This window comes from Urocitellus parryii, chromosome X (genome assembly GCF_045843805.1).
Source record: "Urocitellus parryii isolate mUroPar1 chromosome X, mUroPar1.hap1, whole genome shotgun sequence".
Classification (NCBI taxonomy): Eukaryota; Metazoa; Chordata; class Mammalia; order Rodentia; family Sciuridae; genus Urocitellus; species Urocitellus parryii.
In genome coordinates, this window is record NC_135547.1 from 75,841,167 (window position 1) to 75,867,875 (window position 26,709).

Genomic DNA, 26,709 nt, shown 5'->3' on the forward strand with positions numbered 1-26,709 from the left:
TTCTTATTTTATAAGGTTAGTGAACCAAAAAAGGTTGGGAACTTTCTGGTGCTTTCTTGTGTGCATACATAGTTAGTTTCTAACCTGAACAAGAGTCCTCAGAAAGAAGTATTAGCATACCCATTGTCCAGATGCAGGAATTCTAAGTGGTTTGTGAAAGAGTTCTAACCAATGCAAACACTATTGAAAAACCATTCCAGGACAAAAGCAGAGATAGGCGATAGGAACCCAATTCCCAGTCAGAGCTCGGTACCACATATGTCAAGAGCTTCGCAGGTCTGCACTTTCAACAAGATACACAGCTCACTAAACGTTTCGCAGATATTTTGCCTAGTGAAATTGACTTTCTGCCTCTCAGGCCAAAAACCTCACGGGGCGCGGAGCTCCGCCCCGTGCCGGGACAGGCCCCGCCCCTCTGCGGTCGGTATTGTCCGATGGTTCTCGGCGTCCCTCGGCTACCCTCGGTAGTTTCCGGCAATAATCGAGAGTTTCTAACGTGCCCCCTTGTTGTCTCTCGGCCGCCGTCCTCTCAACCGCCGCCCCCTTTTCGACTCCCTCCCTCCTCCCGCCTCCCGGCCCGGCCCTGCTGGCGCCTCTGGCGCTACGGGCTGGGCAAGATGGCGGCCTTCGGGATCTTGAGCTACGAACACCGGCCCCTGAAGCGGCCGCGCCTGGGGCCTCCGGATGTGTACCCTCAAGATCCCAAACAGAAGGAGGTGAGTTAAAAAATCCGAGCTCCCTAGGGTCTTGGGCAGATGATTAGAATAAAAGGCGGCATTGACAGTTTAGGGAAGGGGGGGGCGGGGCGATTAGGTGGGAGCAAAAGTCCCGAAAGGGGGAAGAGTAAAGTGGGCCGGTGTCAGAGAGCAGGGACTGAGCTGCGAGGTTCCAAGGCATGAATTGGAAATGATGTAGGGGCCGCCGCGCCACAGTCACCCCTCTCTACACGCACACATCTCAGAAAGTTGTCTGAGGTAGCTTGATGAGGCTACTCTCCAGGGAAGAGTGATGTTGAGGGAGCTCTTGGTGGTTGGGAATCTTAGTTGTCCTATGGGTGAGGGTGGGGTCCAAACGAAGGTAAAGGCCTAGCTTTAAATAACAATATGTTCTATTCAGAACCAATCCTCATCCCTTTCTCCCTTGTTCCTTTCATTTCTGCCTTTCTCTCCCACAATCACCTCCCAAGGAAAAAAATGCTAAAATGCTTTTTCCTGTCTCAGGATGAACTGACGGCCTTGAATGTAAAACAAGGTTTCAATAACCAGCCTGCTGTATCTGGGGATGAACATGGCAGTGCCAAGAACGTCAACTTTAATCCTGCCAAGGTGAGACAACACTGCCAGGCTGAAGGAAAAGGCTGGAAGAATCTGAGGATCAAAGGCCCTGGGTTGGGAAGATGTAAAGGGACAATCTAAGTGGCTGAGTTTGCCTTCATTATCCAATGCTACCACATTGGCATTTTCCCATTAAAGGCACCACCAGCTGTCTTCCCCTTCTTCCCACCCTGAGGTTTAGTTTTCTTTCTTCAGATCAGTTCCAACTTCAGCAGCATTATTGCAGAGAAGTTACGTTGTAACACCCTACCTGACACTGGTCGCAGGAAGCCTCAAGTGAACCAGAAGGACAACTTCTGGCTGGTGACTGGGCGATCCCAGAATGCCATTAACACCTGGTTCACGGATCTGGCTGGCACTAAACCGCTCACACAATTAGCCAAAAAGGTGAGGCACTGTTTCCTATTTTTCAAACTAAGAGGGGAGTGTGGGTACCAAGTGCTCTCCTATTTCCTATATTAAGCTGCTTGGGTGTCAGCTCATGGGGAATAGAGACCTCACTAATTGTGATGTCCATCCAGGTCCCCATTTTCAGTAAGAAGGAAGAAGTATTTGGATACTTAGCCAAATACACAGTGCCTGTGATGAGGGCCGCCTGGCTCATTAAGATGACCTCTGCCTACTATGCAGCAATCACTGAAACCAAGGTTAAGAAGAGACATGTTGACCCCTTCATTGGTGAGTAATTCCTAACACCAGGCATACTATTGATGGCTTCAAGGAGTGATAGAGAAACCCTTGGAATCATTCTTCCTAATCTATATTCCTTGCTTCTACTTATATATTGCATCCATTTAATTAGTAAACATCAAGTAATTTGATTACCTGTTTTTGTGTTTTGGGCTGAAAAGATGACCAGTAGATTATCTCTGTCCTTAGGATACTTACAGTCTATTAAGGATGCTTAGGCAAATTTATATTTATGTTTTCTTTTTTGTGTGTGTGGTGCTAGGGATTGAACTCAAGGCCTTGTAGATGCAAGGCAAGTGCTCTACCAACTGAGCTATATCCCCAGCCCTATATTTATGTTTAAATAGCATAAATATAGAATGTGGTGAATGTCAAAAGAGTAGACAGGTCAGACATGGTGGTTACATGCCTGTAATCCCAGCGACTTTTGAGAAGCTGAGAAAGAAGGATGGCAATTTCAAGGCCAGCCTGGGCAACTTTAGTGAGACCCTGTTTCAAAATTTAAAAATTAGAAAAATTTCTGGGGATGTAGCTCAGTGACAAAGCACCCCTGGGTTCAATTCCCAGTACCAAAAAAAAGAGGACACAGAACACAGATGGTTCTCTGCAACTTCAGCAGACAGAAAGATTACTTTCTTTGGGGGATAGTTAGGAAGCTTTGGGAAGGTGGAATTTGACTAGAGGCTAAGAGGAAGAGTATAATTTAGAATTATGGTGATTGGGGATGGGAAGGGAACAGAAGATATTCTAAGCAGAAGGATAGTGTCAAATTGTCCCTTTTCCATCTTGCCTCTAGAATGGACTCAGATCATCACCAAGTACTTATGGGAGCAGCTACAGAAGATGGCTGAATACTACCGGCCAGGGCCTGCAGGAAGTGGGGGCTGTGGTTCTACAATAGGACCCTTGCCCCATGATGTGGAGGTGGCAATCAGGCAGTGGGACTACAATGAGAAGCTAGCCATGTTCATGTTTCAGGTACGGAGGAGGCCATGTTGTGTGGAGCATTGAATTGAGCCTAACTTTGGACTCTGCCACTATAGAACAGAATGTGCCTCTCACTTTGCCCTGTTTATGGTTCTCCTTATCCTTGCATTTACTTTATCTGCCTGATCTTTAATAGTCCCTGGATTGAACTAATACGCTTCCCATCCCTGTAACCCATAGGATGGAATGCTGGACAGACATGATTTCCTGACCTGGGTTCTAGAATGTTTTGAGAAAATCCGCCCTGGAGAGGATGAATTGCTTAAACTGCTGCTGCCCCTACTGCTTCGAGTAAGGCCTAGCATCTGGGGGGCGAGGGTGGTCTAGGGAGGATTTGGGTAAGACTAGGACTAAGACATTACAACAGTGTCCCTTGGAAAGAATCAGGGACCTTGATGATCTTGTTTTCACAGTACTCTGGGGAATTCGTTCAGTCTGCATACCTGTCCCGCCGCCTTGCCTACTTTTGTACCCGGAGACTGGCCCTGCAACTGGATGGCATGAGTAGCCACTCATCTCATGTTATATCTGCTCAGTCGACAAGCACACTGCCTACCACTCCTGCCCCTCAGCCCCCAACTAGCAGCACACCCTCCACTCCCTTTAGTGACCTGCTTATGTGCCCTCAGCACCGGCCCCTGGTTTTTGGTCTCAGCTGTATACTACAGGTAGGTACTAGGTGGGCCCAAGGAAGTATTAAGATATAGCTTGAGAAGAACTGGGAGCCCATGCTGGATAACAGGGGTGATTCCAAATTGGAGGTGGAAGTAGGCACTGAGTACTTTCTTAGGAGATTGTTGCTTCTCGGTAATGGGGTGTTAGTTTCCCTTTGGGTGTTTTGTCCAGCCTCTCCCAGGGCTAAAAAGCTTTCCAGAAGGTGGGTGAAGGGAGGGGATCAAAGATGGATTGGTGCCTACCTCTGAGACTCAGAGTAACATTGTGTAACTTAGGGTTGGGTCTTACAATGGAATTCCATATAGTCATGGTAACTGAGTTTGACTTACCTGTTTCTGTCTGGCAGACCATCCTCCTGTGTTGTCCTAGTGCCCTGGTTTGGCATTATTCACTGACTGATAGCCGAATTAAGACAGGTTCACCACTTGACCACCTGCCTATTGCCCCTTCCAACCTGCCCATGCCAGAAGGCAACAGTGCCTTCACTCAGCAAGTAAGTCTGACCACTAGCCTGGTACTCTCAGATTGGAATATGAGTCTGAATTACTCTTCTAGAAATAGTAATTTGGAGTCTGGTACTATTCTTTTAGCCTTTTGTATGCCTGAGTACATCCTTAAAGCCTTCCTTTTTGATATTGCAGGTCCGTGCAAAGTTGCGGGAGATTGAGCAGCAGATCAAGGAGCGAGGACAGGCAGTTGAGGTTCGCTGGTCTTTTGATAAGTGCCAGGAAGCCACTGCAGGTGGGTGTCAGAGGACAAATAGTAGGAAGTATCTTTGAGGAAAGGATGGTGTGGTAAGGATGTAGAGATCGTAGAGATCTGAGAGTCAGAATGCTTTGGACCTCTGGTTAAGTCCCCTTTACTGCTTGTCTTCCTTAGGCTTTACCATTGGACGGGTGCTCCATACTTTGGAAGTTCTGGACAGTCATAGTTTTGAGCGCTCTGACTTCAGCAACTCTCTTGACTCTCTTTGTAACCGAATCTTTGGATTGGGGCCTAGCAAGGATGGGCACGAGGTGAGCAAGAAGGGGAATAGAGGGACAAGGGGATATAGCTCAGTCGGTAGAATGCTTGCCTTGCTTGCACAAGGCCCTGGGTTCAATCCCCAGCACCACAAAAAAAAGGGCGGGGGATAGAAAGAGCAAATAATATTGTAAAAGTAGATATATGTACAAGGATGGCAGGGTGAGGCATCTTCCTGGGCCCATTTTGGTTTCATTTTGTTTTGATGCCAAGGATTGAATCCAGGGGTGCTTAACCATTAAGCAACATCCCTAGCCATTTTTATTTTATATTTTGAGACAGGGCCTTGCTAAGTTGCTTAGTGCCTTGCTCGCTAAGTTGCTGAGGTTGGCTTTGAATTTACAAACCTCCTGCCTCAGCCTCCCAGCAGCTGGGATTATAGGCATGTACCACTGCTCTGGGCTCAGGATATTTTCAGATGGGGTCTAGTCTTTTAAAAAATTCAACTCATCATACCCAGATTTCTTGTTTCTTTCTTTCTTTTTTTTTTCTATAACTGGGAATTGCACCTAGGAGCACTTTAATACTGAGCTACATCTGCATTCTTTTTTATTTTGAGACAGGGTCTGACTAAGTTGCTTAGGGCCTCACTGAGTTGGTGAGGATGGCCTCAAATTTGTAATACTGCTGTCTAAGCTTCCAGAGGTGCCGAATTACAGGCATGTGCCACCATGCCCAGCAGCATACCCAGATTCCTACCAAAATTATGATTTGATGAAAGATTTTGAGGAGATGAAGAGGGCTGGTAACTTTCAGAGTGCAAAGTGATTTTGGAATATCAAGAATCTCTTTGGGCTGGGGTTGTGGCCCAGTGGTAGAGCACTTGGCTAGTATACAAGAGGTCCTGGGTTCGATCCTCAACACCACATAAAAATAAGTAAATAAAATAAAGGTATTGTTTCTAACTACAAATAAAAAAATATTTTTTTTAAAAAAAGAATCTCTTTGGATTGAGTTCCATAGAAGTTTGTTGTTGACTTGTGTTCCTGAACTGTTAAACATGAATGTGTGGGCTAAGGAATAGTTTCTCTTGGTAAATAAATAATTAACAAATGCTGTGTAAATTTAAAAAAAAAGAAAAAAAATTAGAATTCAGTTCTTTGTCCCCAGCCTACCCTACTCACCCTTATCTTCCTTTGATTTCCAGATCTCTTCTGATGATGATGCTGTGGTTTCATTATTATGTGAATGGGCTGTCAGCTGCAAGCGTTCTGGTCGTCATCGTGCCATGGTGGTAGCCAAGCTTCTGGAGAAGAGACAGGCAGAGATTGAGGCTGAGGTTGGCCAATGGGAGGGAATTTCACCAGGGTTGGAGATCCTAGAGAGTGCAAGGTGGGACCAAAATTGAAGGTGTGAAAACATAATAAAGAAACGAGGGCTGGGGCTGGGGCTCAGAGGCAGAGCACTCGCCTAGCATGCGTGAGGCACTGGGTTTGATCCTCAGCACCACATAAAATAAAATAAAGTTATTGTGTCCATCTATAATTTAAAAATAAATATTAAAAAAAAAAACGGTAGAGTCAGGTGCGGTGGCACATGCTTGTATTCCAGTTGACTCAGGAGGCCAAGACAAGAGATTGCAAGTTCAAAGCCAGCCTTAGCAATTTAGAGAGACCCTCAGCCACTTAGCAAGACCCTATCTCAAAAAATAAAAGGGACTTAGGGTGATGTTCAGTGGTAAAGCATCCCTGGGTTTAATCCCCAGTAGAGATCCTATAGGGAATGTTAAGGACATGGAGCATGAGTAGAAAGGAGCATTTGATAACTGGTTAGAGAAGAGATCAAGGCTATAGCTGGGAGGTGGCAAAAAGTGAAGAAATAGGGAAAAGTCAATCCTCAGTTTGTTCTCTCATCTTGCAGCGTTGTGGAGAATCCGAAGCAGCAGATGAGAAGGGTTCCATTGCTTCTGGTTCCCTTTCTGCTCCTAGTGCTCCCATTTTCCAGGATGTCCTCCTGCAGTTTCTGGATACACAGGCTCCCATGCTGAGTATGGACCCCTGCCACCCTCTGGTTGTTCTAGACTCAGTTAGCCATTACTGTTACCAGAAAACATAATAAGGGCCTTCTGGTCTGTATTTGTCTTGGGTTCTGTACAGAATTACTTTTAGACATAATACTTTGTGTCCTTCAACAGTTTTTGGATGGGAGGGCTTCATTCCTATGATTGCATCAGGGGTATTCCTCTCTGACCTACTCCTGCCTTAGGTGCCTCCTTCTCTTTCTGACCCCTTCTTCTGTGCTCTGCTAACTCATCTCTTCTCATTCCCTCCTTCCAGCGGATCCCCGAAGTGAGAGCGAGCGGGTGGAATTCTTTAACTTGGTACTGCTTTTCTGTGAACTGATTCGACATGATGTTTTCTCCCACAACATGTATACTTGCACTCTAATCTCCCGAGGGGACCTTGCCTTTGGAGCCCCTGGTCCGCGGCCTCCCTCTCCCTTTGATGATCCTGTCGATGACCCAGAGCGCAAGGAGGCTGAAGGCAGCAGCAGTAGCAAGCTGGAGGTGAGTGGCTTTTCCTTACCCTCAATTGTTTCCTCTGACATTCCCATCGACTTTGCACAGTTCTGAGGCCTCATTTGTCTAAGAAGGGTAGTATTTTCTTAGTACTTTAGGATTTACAAAGCACTCTCATGTCAGTTTGTTGTTTTTTGTTTTTGTTTTTGTTTTTAAATTTGGTCTTCACAACAGCCCTGGGAGGTACATTTATCTCCCATTTAAAGCTCATGGAAACTGAAGCCCATACTTAGTGACTGGACAGGGCTTGAATCTGGAACCTGTGCTTTCCCCAATATGGTCTTTTTTCTCTAGTTCTCACATGAAATCTTCTAGGCAGTGGGGAGCATTTCCCTAGGGCTAAAGCAGCTTTGCTTATGTTCTGTGCCCTCAGGATCCAGCACTCTCAGAATCTATGGACATTGACCCTAGTTCCAGTGTGTTGTTTGAGGATATGGAGAAGCCTGACTTCTCAGTAAGTGCGATCCTGAGCATGGTAAAATCTAGCTCCTTAGTTCCTCCCATTTTGCCTCTTCTTGGAATTTCTTTATACTCCCTCATCCCCTTTTCTCTTCAATGTTCCACCCTTTTACTTTTCTTAGTTGTTTTCCCCTACTATGCCCTGTGAGGGGAAGGGCAGCCCATCTCCTGAGAAACCAGATGTAGAGAAGGAGGTGAAGCCACCACCCAAGGAGAAGATTGAAGGAACCCTTGGGGTTCTTTATGACCAGCCACGACATGTGCAGTACGCCACACACTTTCCTATCCCCCAGGTACTGTTCCCCAACACCTTGCAGTGATCTGTTTTGCCCAGATTTCTATCCAAGGAATTTGCCGAGGGGATGGAGCTGTTCCTGAGGGCTTGGGTGTTCTGGGAAGGGATTCAAGCATGGGGGAGCTGATGGGTACAGAGCATGCAACTAAGAGGAGGGAAGGAGATCCATGCTGAAGTCTGATGGTGCTGCTGGGATGCAGGAGGAGTCATGCAGCCATGAGTGCAACCAGCGGTTGGTTGTACTATTTGGGGTGGGAAAGCAGCGAGATGATGCCCGCCATGCCATCAAGAAAATCACCAAGGATATCCTGAAGGTTCTGAACCGCAAGGGGACAGCAGAAACTGGTGGGTTTGAGGCTTCTTAAACAGATCTCCCCCAAAGAATGCCCTAGTCAGTCTTCCCATCCCCAGCATAGGGAACTCCCCAGTCATGTCCCAATGTCCTGTCTCTTGGAGTCTCTGAGAGCTCTAGTCCTTTTGAAACTTCCCCCCTCATTCCCCCCCTCTGCAGACCAGCTTGCTCCTATTGTGCCTCTGAATCCTGGAGACCTGACATTCTTAGGTACCTCACAGTAAGCCCCATACTGCCCCCCCTCCCTCCTCCTTCCCTCCCTCAACCTAGCACCTCCCTGTACATATTCCTCTAAGGTCCACATAGTCTGTGGTCCTCTAAACCTTTGTTTCACAGTCCCATTCATCCTTCCCTTCATCCCCCCCCCAGCCCTTCCTTGAACCCTCCCTTCCCTTTTTCCCTTTCCTTCCCACCCTCCCTTCCATAGCCTCCTCTCCATATCCCTCTCCCCTCCCCAGTCAACTAGTTGTTTTGTCTGTCCTGACTCATCCCTTTCAACTGTCCCTTCAGGTGGGGAGGATGGGCAGAAGCGGCGCCGCAACCGACCTGAAGCCTTCCCCACTGCTGAAGATATCTTTGCTAAGTTCCAACATCTTTCACATTATGACCAACACCAGGTCACTGCTCAGGTGTGGCCTAAGCCCAGCCCCCTTCCCATATTCTGGCCTCCTGTCCTGTTTCCCCTTCCCTTTTATCTTTTTCCCCTTCCTAAGCAGGCTAAGCCTGTTGGTCTCATCCCCTTCCACCATCATCCTTTCCTGATTCCCTGGGTCTTCTTCCCTCTCTCCACTCCCTTCTCACTCACTGCCCTTATCAGGTCTCCCGGAATGTTCTGGAGCAGATCACAAGCTTTGCCCTTGGCATGTCATACCACTTGCCTCTGGTGCAGCATGTGCAGTTCATCTTCGACCTCATGGAATATTCACTCAGCATCAGTGGCCTCATCGACTTTGCCATTCAGGTGGGGAAGATAAGGAAGATAAGGGTGGAGGAAAGAATTCGTGCTATATAGGGTCATGAAGGCAGGGATAGAAGCGTCAGCCAGTTTTGCAGGCTATTTGGATGGGGCAGGAAGACTAGCACAGGGGGGAGTGGAACATGAGCTAAGACTGCAGGAATAGAGACTTAAGTGCTCCCCTGGGAGGCCCAGGAGACAGATTAGAGCATTGGGCACAGACTGTCCTGCCACTGTGGAATTCATAGAAGTGTGTCCTGGAGACTGGTGAGAGGTGTCATTTATGGAGTAAAGGACAGTCTGGCACGTGGTAACAGGACCTTTCTATGCTGAGGCGGCTCCAGCATGAAGGGGCTCCAGCCTGGCATATCAGCTTCCTCACAGGAAGCAGGGTTATGAATGACACGAGGGGCCCTTTCTCACCTCTAACCTTCGTTCTCTCTGCTAGCTGCTGAATGAACTGAGTGTGGTTGAAGCCGAGCTGCTTCTCAAATCCTCGGATCTGGTGGGCAGCTACACTACCAGCCTGTGCCTGTGCATTGTGGCTGTCCTGCGGCACTACCATGCCTGTCTCATCCTCAACCAGGACCAGATGGCGCAGGTCTTTGAGGGGTAAGCAGGGCTTGCTTCCAAAAAACTTGAAACACACAGGGCTCTGGCGGATGCCAGTGAAAGTGGCCTGGGAAGAACATGTGAGCTCACACTGTAGGGAGGGGCCTACAATTCAGATGGATAAGGAATGGTGTTACCAGGAGGCTTGAATCTGTTTCAAGGGGCATTTGTGCCCCAGGCCCAGTACACCTCCTGCTGATCCTCCCAACCCTGCCCCTTATGACAGGCTGTGTGGTGTAGTGAAGCATGGGATGAACCGATCAGATGGCTCCTCTGCAGAACGCTGTATCCTTGCTTATCTCTATGATCTGTACACCTCCTGTAGCCATTTAAAGAGCAAATTTGGGGAGCTCTTCAGGTAAGAGAGGTGGGAGGTAAAGGGTAGAGAGTGGGACCTAGTCTCATCTCCTTCCCATTAGCACCCACCTCAGGAGCAGAGCACAGCCCAGGGCCCTGCTGTCTACAGAGGGTCACTATGGACTGTGTCCTCCATGTGTTGTTGCATTACCAAGAGTGGGCCTTCTTCTTCTGTGCCTCCAGAGGCCCCTGTTTCTTATTCTCATGTGGTTCCTTTCCTGCCCAGTCTGCCAGACCCCATCTCCTTTTTTCTTGTCCCAAGTTCCCTTGTCCCTCACTCCCTCCTTTTTTTTCCTTTTCTCCCCTCTCCTGACCATCCCTGTACCACACCTCCACCAGACCTTCTTCAACACAGCTATCTCCTTTCCCCGACCCCTGCAGCGACTTTTGCTCAAAGGTGAAGAATACCATCTACTGTAATGTGGAGCCATCAGAATCTAATATGCGCTGGGCACCCGAGTTTATGATCGACACCCTGGAGAACCCTGCTGCTCATACCTTCACCTACACAGGGCTAGGCAAGAGTCTTAGTGAGAACCCTGCTAACCGCTACAGCTTTGTCTGCAATGCCCTTATGCACGTCTGTGTAGGGCACCATGATCCCGATAGGTATGGGGCGTACTGAATGAGGAATGGACATTACACCCCTACCTGATATTGGGAGGGGTGACATACCTGGGAGGTTCTACACCCTGATTATTACTGGGGTAGAGATGAAAAGTTAAAGAATCTTGAGGTTTTGTGTAGCAAGGCTTTTCCTGAGGGCATCTGTACTTTTCCCTAGGGTGAATGACATTGCAATCCTGTGTGCAGAGCTGACCGGCTACTGCAAGTCACTAAGTGCTGAGTGGCTAGGAGTACTTAAGGCCTTGTGCTGCTCCTCTAACAATGGCACTTGCGGTTTCAATGATCTCCTCTGCAATGTAGATGTAAGACTTGGGGTAGCTTCTTGGTGGAGAATGGGGAAGTTAGTGGGGCAGGGGACTAGGCACGATTATCAAGGTCTTAGTGGGTCAGAGTTCTGTAGAAGGGAAGCACACGGCTTTCCTTGGGTGCCTCCTCTCCACCCTGACCCATCATGTCTGCTTTTTCCTCTAGGTCAGTGACCTGTCCTTTCATGACTCCTTGGCTACTTTTGTTGCCATCCTCATTGCTCGCCAGTGTTTGCTCCTAGAAGATCTGATCCGCTGTGCTGCCATCCCGTCACTCCTGAATGCTGGTGAACTACCAATCCATAATTTTTAGAATTTCTGTACCCCACATTTCAATACACATTTGATGGCCATCCTCCCATCGTTCAGTGTGGGACACCCTGCTTTGGTTCCCAGGTCCTCACCCCAAGGCCAGAGCTTTTGTGCACCCCAGGCTAGAAGCAGCCTGTTTTCTAAACCTGGATTTGTACTTTTCCATTTGTGTCTGTGTGTGTGTGTCTGTGTGTGTGTGTGTGTATGTGTGAGAACACAGTGTTGGGAATCAAACCTAGGGCCTTACGCATACTAAACATGTGCTCTGATGCTGAGCTACACCCCCAGCCCAACAACCTTTCCATTTTTTGACCATTCAACTGCATAATAGTTCTCTGCTCTACCTTCTCTTCAGTGTTCTTTTTCTCTATTCATTCTCCCCTTTACCCCCCAACCACAGTTCAGCTTCAATCTTTTCTAGATCTGCTTTGTTTTCCTCTTAGCTTGTAGTGAGCAGGACTCAGAGCCTGGGGCCCGGCTTACTTGCCGCATCCTTCTCCACCTTTTCAAGACACCACAACTCAATCCTTGCCAGTCTGATGGAAGTAAGTGACCCTGATCAGAGTCAGGCAGCAGTAGAAAGTGCCCCCTCAACCCCTGTGGTCTCTACTCTTGCTTCCCCTGACTTCAGCTCCCTCCCCAGACAAGCCTACAGTCGGAATCCGCTCCTCCTGTGACCGCCACCTGCTGGCTGCCTCCCAGAACCGCATCGTGGATGGAGCTGTGTTTGCTGTTCTCAAGGCTGTGTTTGTACTTGGTACGGGGTAGGAAGGGAGTGGTGCCAGAAGTGTGTATAGGGTGGAGTGCCAGCTAAACTACAAGAGACAGTCTTTCTCCCTCCTGAAGGTGGTCTCTCTGACCTGAGGAGAGGAGGGAGAGAAGTATATTTCTGTCCCATAGGACAACATTAGGGGAGTTTCTGCCTCTGTGGGCCTGGGGCGGGTCTCCACACAGTGTTCTGATCTTTCTCTGCCCTCCCTATCTCCCACCCGTGAACCACAGGGGATGCGGAACTGAAGGGTTCAGGCTTCACTGTGACAGGAGGAACAGAAGAACTTCCAGAAGAGGAGGGAGGAGGTGGCAGTGGCGGTCGGAGGCAGGGTGGCCGCAACATCTCTGTGGAGACAGCCAGTCTGGATGTCTATGCCAAGTACGTGCTGCGCAGCATCTGCCAACAGGTCAGTCTCACCTTCCCCCCACACCTCCTAAATGCCACTGTATAATATAGTCCTGTTTCCAGCTTGTGATCCCACTACCTCCTTACTATACATCGGGTCCCTTACCTATCCCCAGCACATTGCCCCTATTCGTAACCCCGTCACTGGTTGCCCCCAGTCCCCTGATTATTAGCTTCCTCAGGAATGGGTAGGAGAACGTTGCCTTAAGTCGCTATGTGAGGACAGCAATGACCTACAGGACCCAGTGTTGAGTAGCGCCCAGGCCCAGCGCCTCATGCAGCTCATCTGCTACCCACACCGACTTCTGGACAATGAGGATGGGGAAAACCCCCAGAGGCAGCGCATTAAGCGTATTCTCCAGGTAGGCCAAGGTGATGGGGGTCTTGGAGGAAGCAGTGGGACCCAACCTAAGGAGAAACAGTGGGAACCAAGAAAAAGAGCAAGACGACGAACAGGGATGTAGGAGAAAGGGGGTGAGAGAAACAGCACCAGCGTGGGTTTAGGAGTAAATCCAGTATGGACTAGACTTGAAAGTAAGACTGTTAGGTGCATGCACAGCTGTCTGGAGTGAGGATGGCTCATCAGTGGGAGGCATAGCATCTTGGAGGCCTGGTTTTTGGCTTTATATATTTGGCACATTGGTTGTGATGCAGTAACTGAATAGTAATAGCTATTCTTTATTGAGTACATACTTTATGCCCAGGTATTATACACGGCACTGTGTGTAGCATTGTGCAAATATTTTCTCCCTTAATCTTTGCAATCCTGTGAGGTGGGCATGAGTATCCTTGTTTAACCAATGAGGAAACTGAGGCTTGAAGAGGTTAAGTAATTTCTCCAAAGTCACACAACTAGCAAGCTTGGAGTCACTATGTGAGCCTAGGTAGGCTTGTGCCCTTTCCACTGCTTCAGATGTTTAGGGGACTGAAGGATGGAAAAATAAGGCCGTGGAGGACAAACTAAAGGAATGAGGTCTCTTCAGTTCAGAGGAGATAATGCCAAAGGGAAATTAGCTAACAGTGGCCTCCCAGTCTCTATAGGACTTTGAGAGATTGTCCTGTAAAAGTCCTGTCAGGGACATTGAGCAGCTGATCTAAAACAGCAGAGGCAGGCTTCAACTTTAACATCAAGGATTTAAAAATTAAGCATTGGGCTGAGGTTGTAGCTCAGTGGCAGGGCACTTGCCTAGCATGTGCGAGGCACTGGGTTCATTTCTCAGCACTGCATACAAATAATAATAAAGGCAGTCTGTCCAACTACAACCACAAAAATATTAAAAATAAATAAATAAAAGTTAAGCATTAAGCAGGACTTTTTGATGAAAAGGATATGAGGTTCTGGAACAGGAATCTGGAGAAAGACTTCTTTCCTGAACTACATTTAAAATAGGATAGATTTTCAACCATTTTGGATTTTTAAAATTTAATCTTTCCTAAAAAGAGGGACATAGAGGTCTGAAAGGACCTCTATTAGTCTGTGATTCGAGGTATGGGAGATCAGGAATTGGCCACAGAATGGTGGGAGTGTGACAACAATGATGACTAGCTTGGGGGTGGGGCCTCTACCGCAGAACTTGGACCAGTGGACCATGCGCCAGTCTTCCTTGGAGCTGCAGCTCATGATCAAGCAGACCCCTAACAATGTGAGTAGTGCCCACCCAGGCCCTCCCTTTCCCATGACCACTTCTAGCTCCACATGTCAAGGAGGTGAGCCACTATAGAAGAACCTAGGTCCTACCCTTGGGCTCTTGAACTGAGAGAGATAAGAGGGTATGGGAAAATAGCAGACGTGTGAAGCTGATGATAAGGAAAATGAGTTCAGAGTATTAGAGCACTGAGTGGTGGGGAAGCTTGGCAGCACTGGCAGTGGAACCTGTTTCTGTGGCCACAGATGTAAAGAGGTGTTCAAAGGAAAAGACAGTGAGAATTGGAGAAACATGGAGGTGCTGGAGGTTACAACTCCCAACAGAGTTTTGTCCCTACCTTCCTGTCAACCTCCACATATGCTCTCCTTTACCTCATCTCTCATTTCTACTATCATCTTTTCTCTTTACTCCTATCAATCTGGTTTTGCACCTTTATGCCTTTCACCTTTCACAGGAGATGAACTCCCTCTTGGAGAACATCGCCAAGGCCACAATCGAGGTTTTCCAACAGTCAGCAGAGACAGGGTCATCTTCAGGAAGCACTGCGAACAACATGCCCAGCAGCAGCAAGACCAAACCTGTGCTCAGGTTGGGTAGAACCATGTCAGGACTCATCCTCTTACAAGTTCCTCTCTACTGGTAGCATGAGTGATGGCTGCTGCATGGAGATACCATCCATGTCCAGGGAAAGGAGAGGATGGATTGGCAGCCTTGCCCTGCTCCTCTGTAATCCTGTGTCCTCTCTTCTGTCTTCCAGCTCTCTAGAGCGCTCTGGTGTATGGCTGGTGGCCCCCCTCATTGCCAAGCTGCCCACCTCAGTCCAAGGGCATGTATTAAAGGCTGCTGGAGAGGAACTGGAGAAGGGTCAGCACCTGGGCTCTTCTTCTCGCAAAGAACGTGATCGACAAAAGCAGAAGAGGTAAAGGGGCTGTGGAGGGGGCCAGTATTGAGGGGAAGTAGGGAGAGGAGGCAGGCCCAGGGAATAAAAATTGGGGCTGAGGGCTGAGAACAAACATCACAGGGAAGTGGCCCATCAGGGGATAAAACTGGTATGGCTTAGCAAGAGGCTAGATCTTTTTTTTTTAACATTTATTTTTTTTAGTTGTAGCTGGACACAACACCTTTATTTATTTATTTTTATGTGGTACTGAGGATAGAACCCAGGGCCTCACACGTGCTAGGCGAGCACTCTACTGCTAAGCCACAACCCTAGGCCAAGAAGCTAGATCTTGAGAAAGCAAAGTCTGGGATTTGGAGGAATAAGGTTGGAAGTTGCCTTATCCCCAGCCCATGGCTTTCTCATCTTGTCTATTTTTCCTTTTATTTCCCTTCTGTCTCTAGCATGTCCCTGTTGAGCCAGCAGCCCTTCTTATCCCTGGTGCTGACATGTCTGAAAGGGCAGGATGAGCAACGTGAGGGACTCCTTACCTCCCTCTACAACCAAGTGAACCAGGTACAGGTCTCTGAGCTATGGAGGTGGACAGGAGGGTAGTAAAGGATATACCTGAGAGGCCTCTATGGACTTGGAACCTTCGTTACTTTTGGATAAACAGATTGGGTGCTTTGGAATAGAAACAAGAAGATCCCTGAGCTGCATGTTAAACTTGTTTTATCCTAGATTGTGAATAATTGGCGAGAGGACCAGTACTTAGATGATTGCAAACCAAAGCAGCTAATGCATGAGGCACTCAAACTGCGGCTCAACCTGGTGAGGGGGGAGCTGGGGAAAAGAAGGAAGGGTGTGGGGCTGGAAATGCAGTAAAGAAGTCCCAGCCCAGCCAGGCATGATGGCACGTGTCTGTAGTCCCAACACTTGGGAGGCTGAGGTGGGAGGATCACTTGAGTCCATGAGTTTGAGACCTGCCTGGGCAACATAGCAAGGCCCTGTCTCAAACAAACAAAAGTAGAAGCCCCCTGGGCATGGTGGCACATGCCTGTGATCCCTGCAGCTCAGGAGGCTGAGACAGGAATATCACAAGTTCAAAAGCCAGCCTCAGCAATGGTAAGGTGCTAAGGAACTCAGTGACACCCTGCTCTAAATAAAATATTAAATAGAGCTGGGGATGTGGCTTAGTGGTTGAGTGCCCCTGAGTTCAATTCCCGGTACCCTCCCCACCAATAAAAAGAGAAGCCCCAGGTTGTTGGGAGAATAAGGATGAGGATGGAGACCACAGGTTTTGGGGGGTCTTCAAGTATTAATCCTGCTCTCCTAAAGGATGCAGGGTCTGAAATGGTTAAAGGAACTGGATCACTGCAGTCAGGGTCCAGTAGGTTGCATAACCCAGATCCTTGTAGGGACTCTGCCTCTGTATCCTAGATTCTAGCTGGACCTGAGAAATACTAGAAACCCATTGTAGAATGTTGATTGGAATCCTGGCAATCATTTAGTCCAACTCTTATAATTTTATAAGTAATGAAACAGAAGCTGAGAGATATCAAGAATTCAGTCATCGGCCCAAAATCCTATAGCAAATCACACACAAATGGAACACGACCTCAGGGGTCCTAACTCCCACCCAACCTGTTTCCTTACTAAACTTTCTTTAAATGCTGGTCATCACCCCTGCACCCCTGAGAGCCATCTGACTTGTGGCCGTGGCAGGTGGGGGGCATGTTTGACACAGTGCAACGCAGCACCCAGCAGACCACAGAGTGGGCCATGCTCCTCCTGGAAATCATCATCAGTGGCACTGTCGACATGCAGTCCAACAAGTAAGCATCCCTGTCCCCTCCCTGCTGTTCTGTATTGCAACGGAGCCCCCTACCCTTGTGCCAGCTACCCTACCTACTCTGATCAGTGTGGATGTAACTGTGGACTCCATGGCCCTGGATTTTCCACTGTCTCATTGCCCTTGGCATGACATATCAAGCACCTCTCCCTGCTCCAATTCTTCCCTCAGGCCTTTTTCTTTCTTAATCTCTTTGTTCTATGGTTTTCTCCCTTCGCACCTGCCACAGTGAGCTCTTTACTACTGTGTTGGACATGCTGAGTGTACTCATCAATGGAACCTTGGCTGCAGACATGTCTAGCATCTCGCAAGGCAGCATGGAGGAAAACAAACGTGCATATATGAACCTAGTGAAGAAGCTGCAGGTGAGCAGAGGAGGTGCCTGGGTACTAGGACCTCAGTTTCGTTCACCCTGACCGAGTTTGTTGTCCAGCCAGCTTCAGGGACTTTGTTCTGGCCTGAGCCCTCTGCCCTTCACTTTTTCCTTTTTTTTGGTGGTGCTGGGGATTGAACCCAGGGCATTGTGCTTATGAGGCAAGCACTACCAACTAAGCTATATCCCCAGTTCCTCTCCCCTCCACTTTCACATCTGTTTTTACTTTGTTATTCATGCAAGGAGGATTTTCTGAGTGTCATCTTTATGTCAGGTTCTGGGCTACCTCAAGACTTCCCATCGCTCTTTTTCAGTGTCTTTGAACTCTTGTCCCATCTTCCTGTGCCTGCAGAAGGAATTGGGAGAGCATCAATCAGACAGTCTGGAAAAGGTTCGCCAGTTGCTACCACTGCCCAAGCAGACTAGAGATGTCATCACGTGTGAACCACAGGGCTCCCTCATTGACACCAAAGGCAACAAGATTGCTGGCTTCGATTCCATCTTCAAGAAGGAGGCATGTTCCACTGTCTTCCCATACCCGCTGCCCCTTTGGGGAAGAGCCTTCCCTACGTTAACCTGGAAGCCCCAGAAGACTCAGATCCAAGAGTTTGTCGGGCTCTGCCTATAAAAACCATCTCTGGGGTTCTGAGTGAATCACTTAGCTTTCCTTACATTTCACCTCTCCTTCTTTGGAGTCCTGCCCTATTTTCTTGGTCTCTCCCTCCACCTCCACCCACCTTGTCACATACCACCCCTTTCTCAGCACCGCACCCTCCTATTTCCTTTGCCCCACCTGCCTCCTCTATGGCCCCACCCATCTATCTGGTTGATAGCTCTATATCTCTTATCCCTGCATTTCTCTCCTCTACCCACCCATCTGGGCACAGTTTTCTCTCTTCCCTCTATGTCAGTTGCAGTATTTGTTCAATAATCATAATTGCGGTGTATAGTAGACAGTGAGAGGGAAAAGAGGATGCTGACTTTAAAATTCAAATCCTTTCATATATACATTATCTTAATTTCTCATCCGTCTCTTTTTCTCTCTTTTTCTCTTTCTGCCTTTCTCTTTGCTTTTTTCTGTCTCTCGCCACCTGCCCCCCCTGCTTTTCTGTTTCTTTCTCTGTCTTCCTCTGAATGTTGTTCTCCTTCCTTCCCCACTTTTTTTCTCTCTCCTCACCCACTTCTCTGTCTCCCTGCCTCTGTGTCTGCTTCTTGCCCCAGCTCTGCCTCCGCTGCATCTTTCATGACTTCATCCTTTGCCTTTACGCCTCTCCTTGCCACCCATCCCTCTCTCCCTTCATGACTCTTCCACATGGGTGTGTGTGTTCCTATGTATCCAAGTCTGTTTTTCCTCCTCTCACCATCTCTACCAAAAAGCACAACTTTTTTTTTAATGCCAACAGATATTTTACCCCTTTCTCCAAGTTCTAGCTTCTGTTTTCCATGTCTCAACAGCTCATTGTGTCTCATTTTCTGGAGCAGGGTCTACAGGTTTCCACAAAACAGAAGATATCTCCCTGGGATCTCTTCGAGGGCTTGAAGCTCTCTGCACCACTCTCCTGGGGCTGGTTTGGGACAGTCCGAGTTGACCGGCGAGTGGCTCGAGGGGAGGAGCAGCAGCGCTTGCTACTCTACCACACACACCTGAGGCCCCGGCCCCGTGCCTATTACCTAGAGCCACTGCCACTGCCTCCAGAAGATGAGGAGCCACCAGCTCCCACCCTGCTAGAACCTGAGAAAAAGGCTCCTGAGCCCCCCAAAACTGACAAACCGGGGGCTGCTCCACCCAGCACTGAGGAACGCAAGAAGAAGTCCACCAAGGGCAAGAAACGCAGCCAGCCAGCCACCAAGACAGAGGCCAGTGCCTCCCCTGCTGCAGTTCTCCCCCAGCCCATCTTCATGACTTTGTGTACAATTGAGTTTATGGTTTATGGGGATGTGGCACATGGGAAAAGATGCTGTTAGAATTGAAATAAAAATTAGCCATATAAATACAGCTTTTCTTTACCCCATCTTCCCTCACCTAATCTCCCTACATTCCGCTACAACCCACTCACCTTCCTCTGCTACCCACACAGGACTATGGCATGGGCCCAGGCCGAAGTGGTCCCTATGGTGTGACAGTGCCTCCAGACCTCCTGCACCACCCCAACCCCGGATCCATATCTCACCTGAGCTACAGGCAGGGCCCCATAGGCCTGTATACCCAGAACCAGCCACTACCTGCAGGTGAGGGCCAGCCACTGGGAATGGTGAGATCCCCTGGACTTTGATTCCACTCCCCTGGAGCACTATGGATGACTAGGACTCTGAGCAAGGGCTGGAGGGATGAGGAGCCTAGAGAGGTCAGTTCACTCTTTTTTCCAGGTGGCCCTCGTGTGGACCCATATCGCCCTGTGAGGTTACCAATGCAGAAGCTGCCAACCCGACCAGCTTACCCTGGAGTGCTACCCACAACTGTGACTGGTGTTATGGGCCTAGAACCTTCATCTTACAAGACTTCTGTGTACCGACAGCAGCAGCCTGCAGTGCCCCAGGGACAGCGCCTTCGCCAACAGCTCCAGGCAAAGATAGTGAGAGGGGCAGTAGGGAGGGCTGTCCGGGAGAGGGGCTTTTGTGGGTCACAGGACTGGGGAGACATTTGGCATCTTCACAGGGTGGGATATACAAGAGAGGATGTAATAGAAAACATTTCCTGAGTTTGAGTTTTTCTCCTTTTACCCTTTAGCAGAGTCAGGGGATGTTGGGACAGTCGTCTGTCCATCAGATGACTCCCAGCTCTTCCTACGGCTTGCAGACTTCCCAGGTAAGGTCTTGGGATTGGGAGCATCAGGGAGAGGAAGGTAAACTGCTGCACTCACTCTTGGCCCTGACTCCCTCTCTCCTCCTCTGCAGGGCTATACTCCTTATGTTTCTCATGTGGGATTGCAGCAACACACAGGCCCTGCAGGTACCATGGTGCCCCCCAGCTACTCCAGCCAGCCTTATCAGAGCACCCACCCCTCTACCAATCCTACTCTTGTAGATCCTACCCGTCACCTGCAACAGCGGCCCAGTGGCTATGTACACCAGCAGGCCCCAACCTATGGACATGGACTGACCTCCACTCAAAGGTACCCAATGTAGTGAGAAGGGAAGGGACACTGAGGTATGAGGGAGCATTTGATTTGGGAAAACCAGTGCCTGAAGGTAATGGGACTGGTCTGAACTTCTGGAGACATTGGGAACATTTACCTGGTCATGTAGCTCATAACCACAGAAGACTGAAGTAGGAAGGGAATATGGAGACCGGTAGTCTTACATCAACTTTCAGAATTTCTTAGAGGCTCTGAGAGGAAAAACCATTTACCTGACTCTGATAAGGAAAGTTCTGGGGTTTGTAGACATAGTATAGGGTAAGGAGTCATAAATCCTGTGTTGAACAGTTGAACTTCAGGATGGACTAAAAAGTGAATACCTGAGTTAATGTTATTCAAGTTGTAGTTAAGACCTGGTAATTGTGTCATGAGGCTCTGCAGCTTAGGTTTAAAGCACTGAGTTGGAGGACTTATGAACTGTGGCTGTATGACCCACACTATGCTAGGACTGAGTGAGATGAAGAAAGATAGCCCCCTTGCCAAAATACATAGTCCTTTACCACTTAGAATTTTTAGTCTAGCTGAGGAGCAAAAATATTACATAGAGCCATGTGCAGTGGCACACACCTATAATCCCAGTGTCTCAGGAGGCCGAGACAGGAGGATTGTGAGTTCAAAGCCAGCCTCAGCAATGGCAAGGTGCTAATAAGCAACTCAATGAGACCCTGTCTATAAATAAAATACAAAAAATAGGGCTGGGGATGTGGCTCAGTGGTTGAGTGCCCCTGAGTTCAATATCTGGTACCCCCCCCAAAAAAATTACATCGAAAACTGTATGAAGACTACCGTGAGTAAAGATAGAATCAGGTGTGCATTTGGGTGCTATGAAGTAAAATAAGGATTCACAAGAAGTGGGATACTATCAGTGTGGACCTGAGCCATCAGAGAATTTTCATGAAGGAGGTTAGGCCTTTGAATCAGTTAGGATTGGGGTTTATGGAGAATAGGAGAAGAAAGGACATTCTAGGTAGAGATTGTAGCATGAACAAAGACATAGGGTTGGAGTGAATAAGGTGTCTGGATGACAGAAGCAGAGTTAGGATGGAGTGTACAATTTTGCTGGGGGAAGGTTGATAGATGTCCTTGAATGCTGAGCTGCAGCATTGAGACACAATCGCAGAAAGGGTTCTTTTGATCAGGAAAGTGATGGGAGGAGTTGAGCAGGTTGAGAGTGTGGAATGAGTGAATTGAAGGCAGGAGAAGATGAGACAGGGATCCCAGCCACAGACTGTCTCCTGGATGTGCAATTCAGGTGGAGAGGGCATAAAGAGCAGTAGAACAACTTGAAGTGTTACCCAGGCACAAAAACAGCAACAACAAAAAACCTCAGTGAGTGCTTATAGAATACCTGTCGTGTTATAAGACTATTTTTCATTTTCATATGAAAAAAATAAAACAACTGAAAAATTCCTAACCACTAAGGCAATAAAATGGAGCATTGTCTTTACACCTTATTCTCTGACCAAAAAGTCTGTCAGAATTCAAAAGGGCTCCTTTGGTTAGTGCCAAGAGGAATGAATGCAATGACCTGTTAAAGTTTCTTGCAGGTCAGGGACCCAGGGTTTAAAATGCCACTCTGTCCCAACCCCATGCCTTGACCTCTGGTCTGCTTGTCTTTGGAGGTTTTCACACCAGACACTGCAGCAGACCACCATGCTAGGTACCATGACTCCACTGAATACCCAAGGCGTCCAGGCAGGCGTCCGCTCAACTTCCATCCTACCTGAGCAGCAGCAGCAGCAACAACAGCAACAGCAACAGCAGCAGCAGCAGCAGCAGCAACAACAACAACAGCAACAGCAGCAGCAGCAGCAGCAGCAGTACCACATCCGGCAGCAACAGCAGCAACAGATCCTGCGGGTAAGGCCCTGAGAGGGTAAGGCCCTGGGATTCCATCCAGCACGTGAGAGCCCTAGGAGGGAAGAGAAGCTCAAGTTCTCCCGCACTATCACCAAGATTAAATGGGGTGGTGTGCTAAGCACCCAGCAGATCAACTGGCTGTGCTGGGGTTTAGGTTGGTTGTCTCCCCTCCCCTTTTTTGCCTATTGAGGATCATAGTGGGACAGAGTTGGATACTGACTGATGGGTCCTCCAAGTTTGGTTTCATTTATGCATTGGTCTGAGAAAGGAAGAGTAGACCCAATGCTCTCCCTGCCCCCATCCCTCGAATACTAAGTTGTAGCTGCCATGATGGCCTCAGAAATATCTTGTATCTTCACAGCAGCAGCAGCAACAACAACAACAGCAGCAGCAGCAGCAGCAGCAGCAACAGCAGCAGCAACAACAGCAGCAGCAGCAGCAGCAACAACAACAACAACACCAGCAGCAGCAGCAACAGGCAGCTCCTCCCCAACCCCAGCCCCAGTCCCAGCCCCAGGTAGCTGCTGGACTCCAACCCCAGGCTCAGGGACAGCTGCCCAGGTTGGGCACATAGCCAGTGATCTGGGTTGGGAATGGTGTGTAGTTGGGGTAGCAGTGGGAGGTTAAGGCATGGCACTCTACAAAGGGATTGAGAAATGAGGCTGAAGAAGGAGGCCCAGGGGGTTAGAGTTCTGTTTTCCAATTTCCCCTCCCACCTCAGTTCCAGCGCCAGGGGCTTCAGCAGACACAACAGCAGCAACAGACAGCAGCTTTGGTCCGGCAACTCCAACAACAGCTCTCCAGTAAGCTTGCCTGCCTTCCTGAGGAGAACCCCTTGGAATAAGTGGGGGACAGGGTGGGCAAATATAGCTAGGTAATTGCTTTGGGCCCAGGTTTCCTTCCCTACCTTTCTATGCCTTTCCCTTTCCCTTCCCTTCCCTGACTAGCTTTCTTCCTACATACCCATAACCTTTCTGGGTCTCCCATCCCTGACAATCTCTGGTTTTTCACAGATACCCAGCCACAACCCAGTACCAACATATTCGGACGCTACTGAGCCACGTGGAGGAACTGCTTGTGCCCTGGATGTGGCCCCACACTTTCCTCTTAATTCCTAGCCCCCCTTCCTGGGCTAGCACCAGTAGTGGTTGGGGCCCTTCCCTCAGGCTCCATTTTTAATGAGTTTTTAGTATTTTTGTTAATGTGAAGCATTGAGCTGTTGGGTTTTGTATATTATTTATATAGAGAGACCCCAGAGCTGTTGCACCCAATACACAGAGCTTCTTTGCAAAGGGAGTGTGTGAGTTCTGTGTGTCGGGGAAGGGTGGTCTCTTGGGAGAGTGCTGGGGGTTGGACAAACAAGTCAGAAGCCTTCATGCCATTCAGATCATCGCCCCCCTTTACCTTCAACTCCCTGTTCCTTTTTTTCTGAGCAGGGAATATTTTTTATTGGTACATTATAATTAAAATGATAGTGGGATTCATTATGCCATATTCATACATGCACATAGCATAATCTGATCAGTCTGATTCTCTCCGTACATTTCTTGATTCTGATTGGAGTATTACTCTCTTCCCTGCTCCAAGGCAACATATCCAGGTACAGGCTCCCAGTCTCTTAAAAGGGGTAGCTTCTTTACAGCTTTCCTTCATGGAGGCCATGCCTCTGGGATTGGGGAGGACAGTTACATCAGGGGAAAAAAATCATTGGAACTGGATTCTCCTTCTACAGCATCCTAGAAACTGGACCTCAAACAAGCGGGTGGGAGGGGTCAAGATGATGGACATTGCCTACCCTTTTTGCCATCTCGTGGTCCCCATCATGCACCAAGTGACATTCTTTTCATAGGCTAAAAATCTTCTCTCAGAGTCACATTTTTGAGATGAAAAACTGCCTTCCATTGGCAAGAGCCATCATAGAATAGGTGGCAGAAGGACAGTGTGGCTCTAAGGAGGAAGAAAGGCCAGTAAGAAATAGCACACATTTCTCGCTGCCCTGCTGCTGGAACTGCTTGTTTTCACATGACCCACCTTGGCAGTTACCCAGAATGACTGATGCTCACTCCCATTTTACAGTAGAGAAAACTCACAACTTGCTCAGAAGTCACATTTGGGGCTGTGGCTGGGCCATTCTCGGCCCCCTTGCTTTCTGCTTTGGGCCCTAGATCCAAGGCTGTGCAGAAGAGCCAATGCCTTACAACAATGAAGTCTTCTGGTGTGCCTAGCCAGGGCTGGAAGAGGACCAGTTCCAGCCTGGTGGGTGGGTGCTACAGGAAGATTTGACAACTTAAGGGCAATGTTCCATGTTCGTTGAAGCCATAGTTGCACCTTATCACTGGGAAATGTCAAATATGTTGGTAATACTGGGAGTACCAATCAATACCCAAGTCATAAAAAATAAAATCCCTCTTTGAGGTCCATCCACAAAGCCCTTATGCATATGGGATTTACAAAGTTTGAGAGTCGGTGAGTGTAAGGAATGGAACTCCCTGCCAGGATAAAGACAAACATGACTGAAGCTCTCTCTGACTTCTATCCTGACATAAACACACTGGAGCCCCAGGTGTTGACAGAAGCTTGGCTGGGATAAGGAGCCTTCAGAGGGGCCTGGGTGTGTCAGGCCCACTGGACAGGTGCACTACATACAGAAGCACACCATATCTGGGGCGGCGGGTAGAGGCTGAAACAAACAATTGGCATGCTGACAGAATCAAACCTGCCCCAACTGAAGCAGCAAAAGGGAACAGTGTTGACCTTTGGGAGAGTGACAGGATGAGAGCAAAGTGGTCCCACTGGTGGTTGCTGCTGGTGCTGAGGAGAGGTGAGGGATGCTGAATGAGGTGGCAGCATATCTTTGTGGAATATGACTGGAGCCTCCTGCGTGCAGTGCCTCAGTTTCTCCCTTTGTTCCAAGGTCTAAAGCTTTGCAGGTAAAGTTTGGAATAGCTGCCCCTGGAGATCACCTGTCAGCTTGTGATTTGAGGTGTGTGTGTGAGAAAAGGAGAGAGTGTGTGAGCAGAACATGCCTGAGCATGGGGGTGGGGGGAATTGGGCCATGCCCCAGGACTTGAGCCATCTCTGGCACAAAAGGAGTTAATGGCAGGGACCGCGCCCCCCCGTGTCCGGGCACGCGCAGCGCGCCCCCTCGGTGCGCGGGCACAGCAGCCAGGCTGCCGGAGAGCTGATCTCGGGGATTCGGGTGCCGAGCCCTTGGCCTGGAGGCGATATGGGTGGTCCGTGGCCCGGTTCAGTCGCTCGCAGCAGCCCGGGGAACAGGTGAGGCCGCCTGCCCCGGTCTCTCATCTCATCCTCTAGCTGCCCATATCTTGCTCCCATCCTATCCCCTCCCAATCTCGGGTTCCTCCACTCCCCAGCCAATGGCCCCGTCCCTCTCAACCCCATGTTCTTCATCGGCACCCCTGACCCCCCAATCCTCCCCCACTTCACTTCTCTCCTCCACCTCCTCCCTAAATCCCGCATCCCTATCATCCTCCCGCCCATGGTCTCTCTATTTCCACAGCCCAATCCGCATGCTCACCAAGATACCCCTATCCAGGGCCCCCAGCCCCATTCCTGTATTGCACATTGCCAGTTCCCCCCTCCCCTGCAGTGCAGCCCCATCCCCCTTCCATCATAGCATCTCATAGCCAGTCTCCCTCCCCCACTCTCTGCAGCCCCCCCACCCAATGGAGGCCTTTATTCTATCCTCCCCATTCCAGTGCAACTCCATCCCCCAATACCATTCCAAAGCCGCGTAGCCCCCAATACTGCAGTTCTCAATACTGGTCCATTCCTGCACAATGCCCCTCGCCCAATACGGCTCCAGCCCCCAAAGTGCCCCCAGATGCCATTCTCATCCCTGGCATTGCTGCCTCCCCTTCCCTTTTCCCAAATTGCAAGTTGGACCAGGATGGAGATCTTGGCCTTGGGAACTCACAGTGGGTCCTAGGGTACAGAGGGCATTTGGGGGTCGGTTGGTTTGTCTAGGTGTTCACGGGGGAGGGGCTGCAGGGAATTGACTCAAAGGGGAATTTGGCATTTGGCGCCGAAGGGTTACTGGAGAGGGAGGCATCCTGAAAGGGTTAATGGATTTCATGAGGTGGGGGCAGCACCGAGGGGGTTAATGGGGGGGGTTGCTGGCGGGGAAGCCGTGTGAATGAGCGGTCTGTGCCCCAGAGTTGCCATGGAGACGGTGAATGGGGGGATTGTGTGAACTCAGCTGCGGACTATTCCCCCCCCATATACACACCCACCCACTCCCTCCTGCCCCACCTCCCTACTCCTAC

General features: G+C 49.1%; 1 protein-coding gene across 7 annotated transcripts; it reads left to right on the plus strand.

Moving 5' to 3' along the window:
* Positions 1 to 508: 508 nt before the first annotated feature.
* On the plus strand, positions 509 to 23,727 carry Med12 (mediator complex subunit 12). 7 transcript variants are annotated; one of them, XM_077794075.1, is made up of 46 exons: positions 509 to 716; positions 1,221 to 1,325; positions 1,530 to 1,721; positions 1,856 to 2,012; positions 2,821 to 3,002; positions 3,192 to 3,302; positions 3,425 to 3,679; positions 4,033 to 4,179; positions 4,328 to 4,427; positions 4,566 to 4,702; positions 5,857 to 5,988; positions 6,570 to 6,696; positions 6,986 to 7,215; positions 7,601 to 7,681; positions 7,809 to 7,979; positions 8,182 to 8,326; positions 8,493 to 8,543; positions 8,844 to 8,962; positions 9,151 to 9,294; positions 9,737 to 9,900; positions 10,127 to 10,258; positions 10,597 to 10,866; positions 11,042 to 11,186; positions 11,356 to 11,476; positions 11,945 to 12,046; positions 12,145 to 12,258; positions 12,504 to 12,679; positions 12,861 to 13,040; positions 14,250 to 14,321; positions 14,779 to 14,912; positions 15,082 to 15,243; positions 15,666 to 15,777; positions 15,943 to 16,032; positions 16,927 to 17,036; positions 17,283 to 17,418; positions 17,779 to 17,940; positions 18,909 to 19,283; positions 19,505 to 19,655; positions 19,794 to 19,999; positions 20,155 to 20,232; positions 20,322 to 20,376; positions 20,452 to 20,539; positions 22,186 to 22,423; positions 22,785 to 22,940; positions 23,145 to 23,226; positions 23,437 to 23,727. In XM_077794075.1, the coding sequence occupies exons 1-46, from the start codon at positions 618 to 620 to the stop codon at positions 23,478 to 23,480; spliced, it is 6,540 nt and encodes a 2,179-aa protein (XP_077650201.1). In that variant the 5' UTR covers positions 509 to 617; the 3' UTR covers positions 23,481 to 23,727. The 7 variants fall into 7 exon arrangements, with proteins under 7 accessions (XP_077650201.1, XP_077650202.1, XP_077650197.1 ...); XM_077794076.1 differs by having other exon boundaries at positions 10,639 to 10,866; positions 23,437 to 23,726; XM_077794071.1 differs by having other exon boundaries at positions 20,322 to 20,539; positions 22,788 to 22,940.
* Positions 23,728 to 26,709: the final 2,982 nt, after the last annotated feature.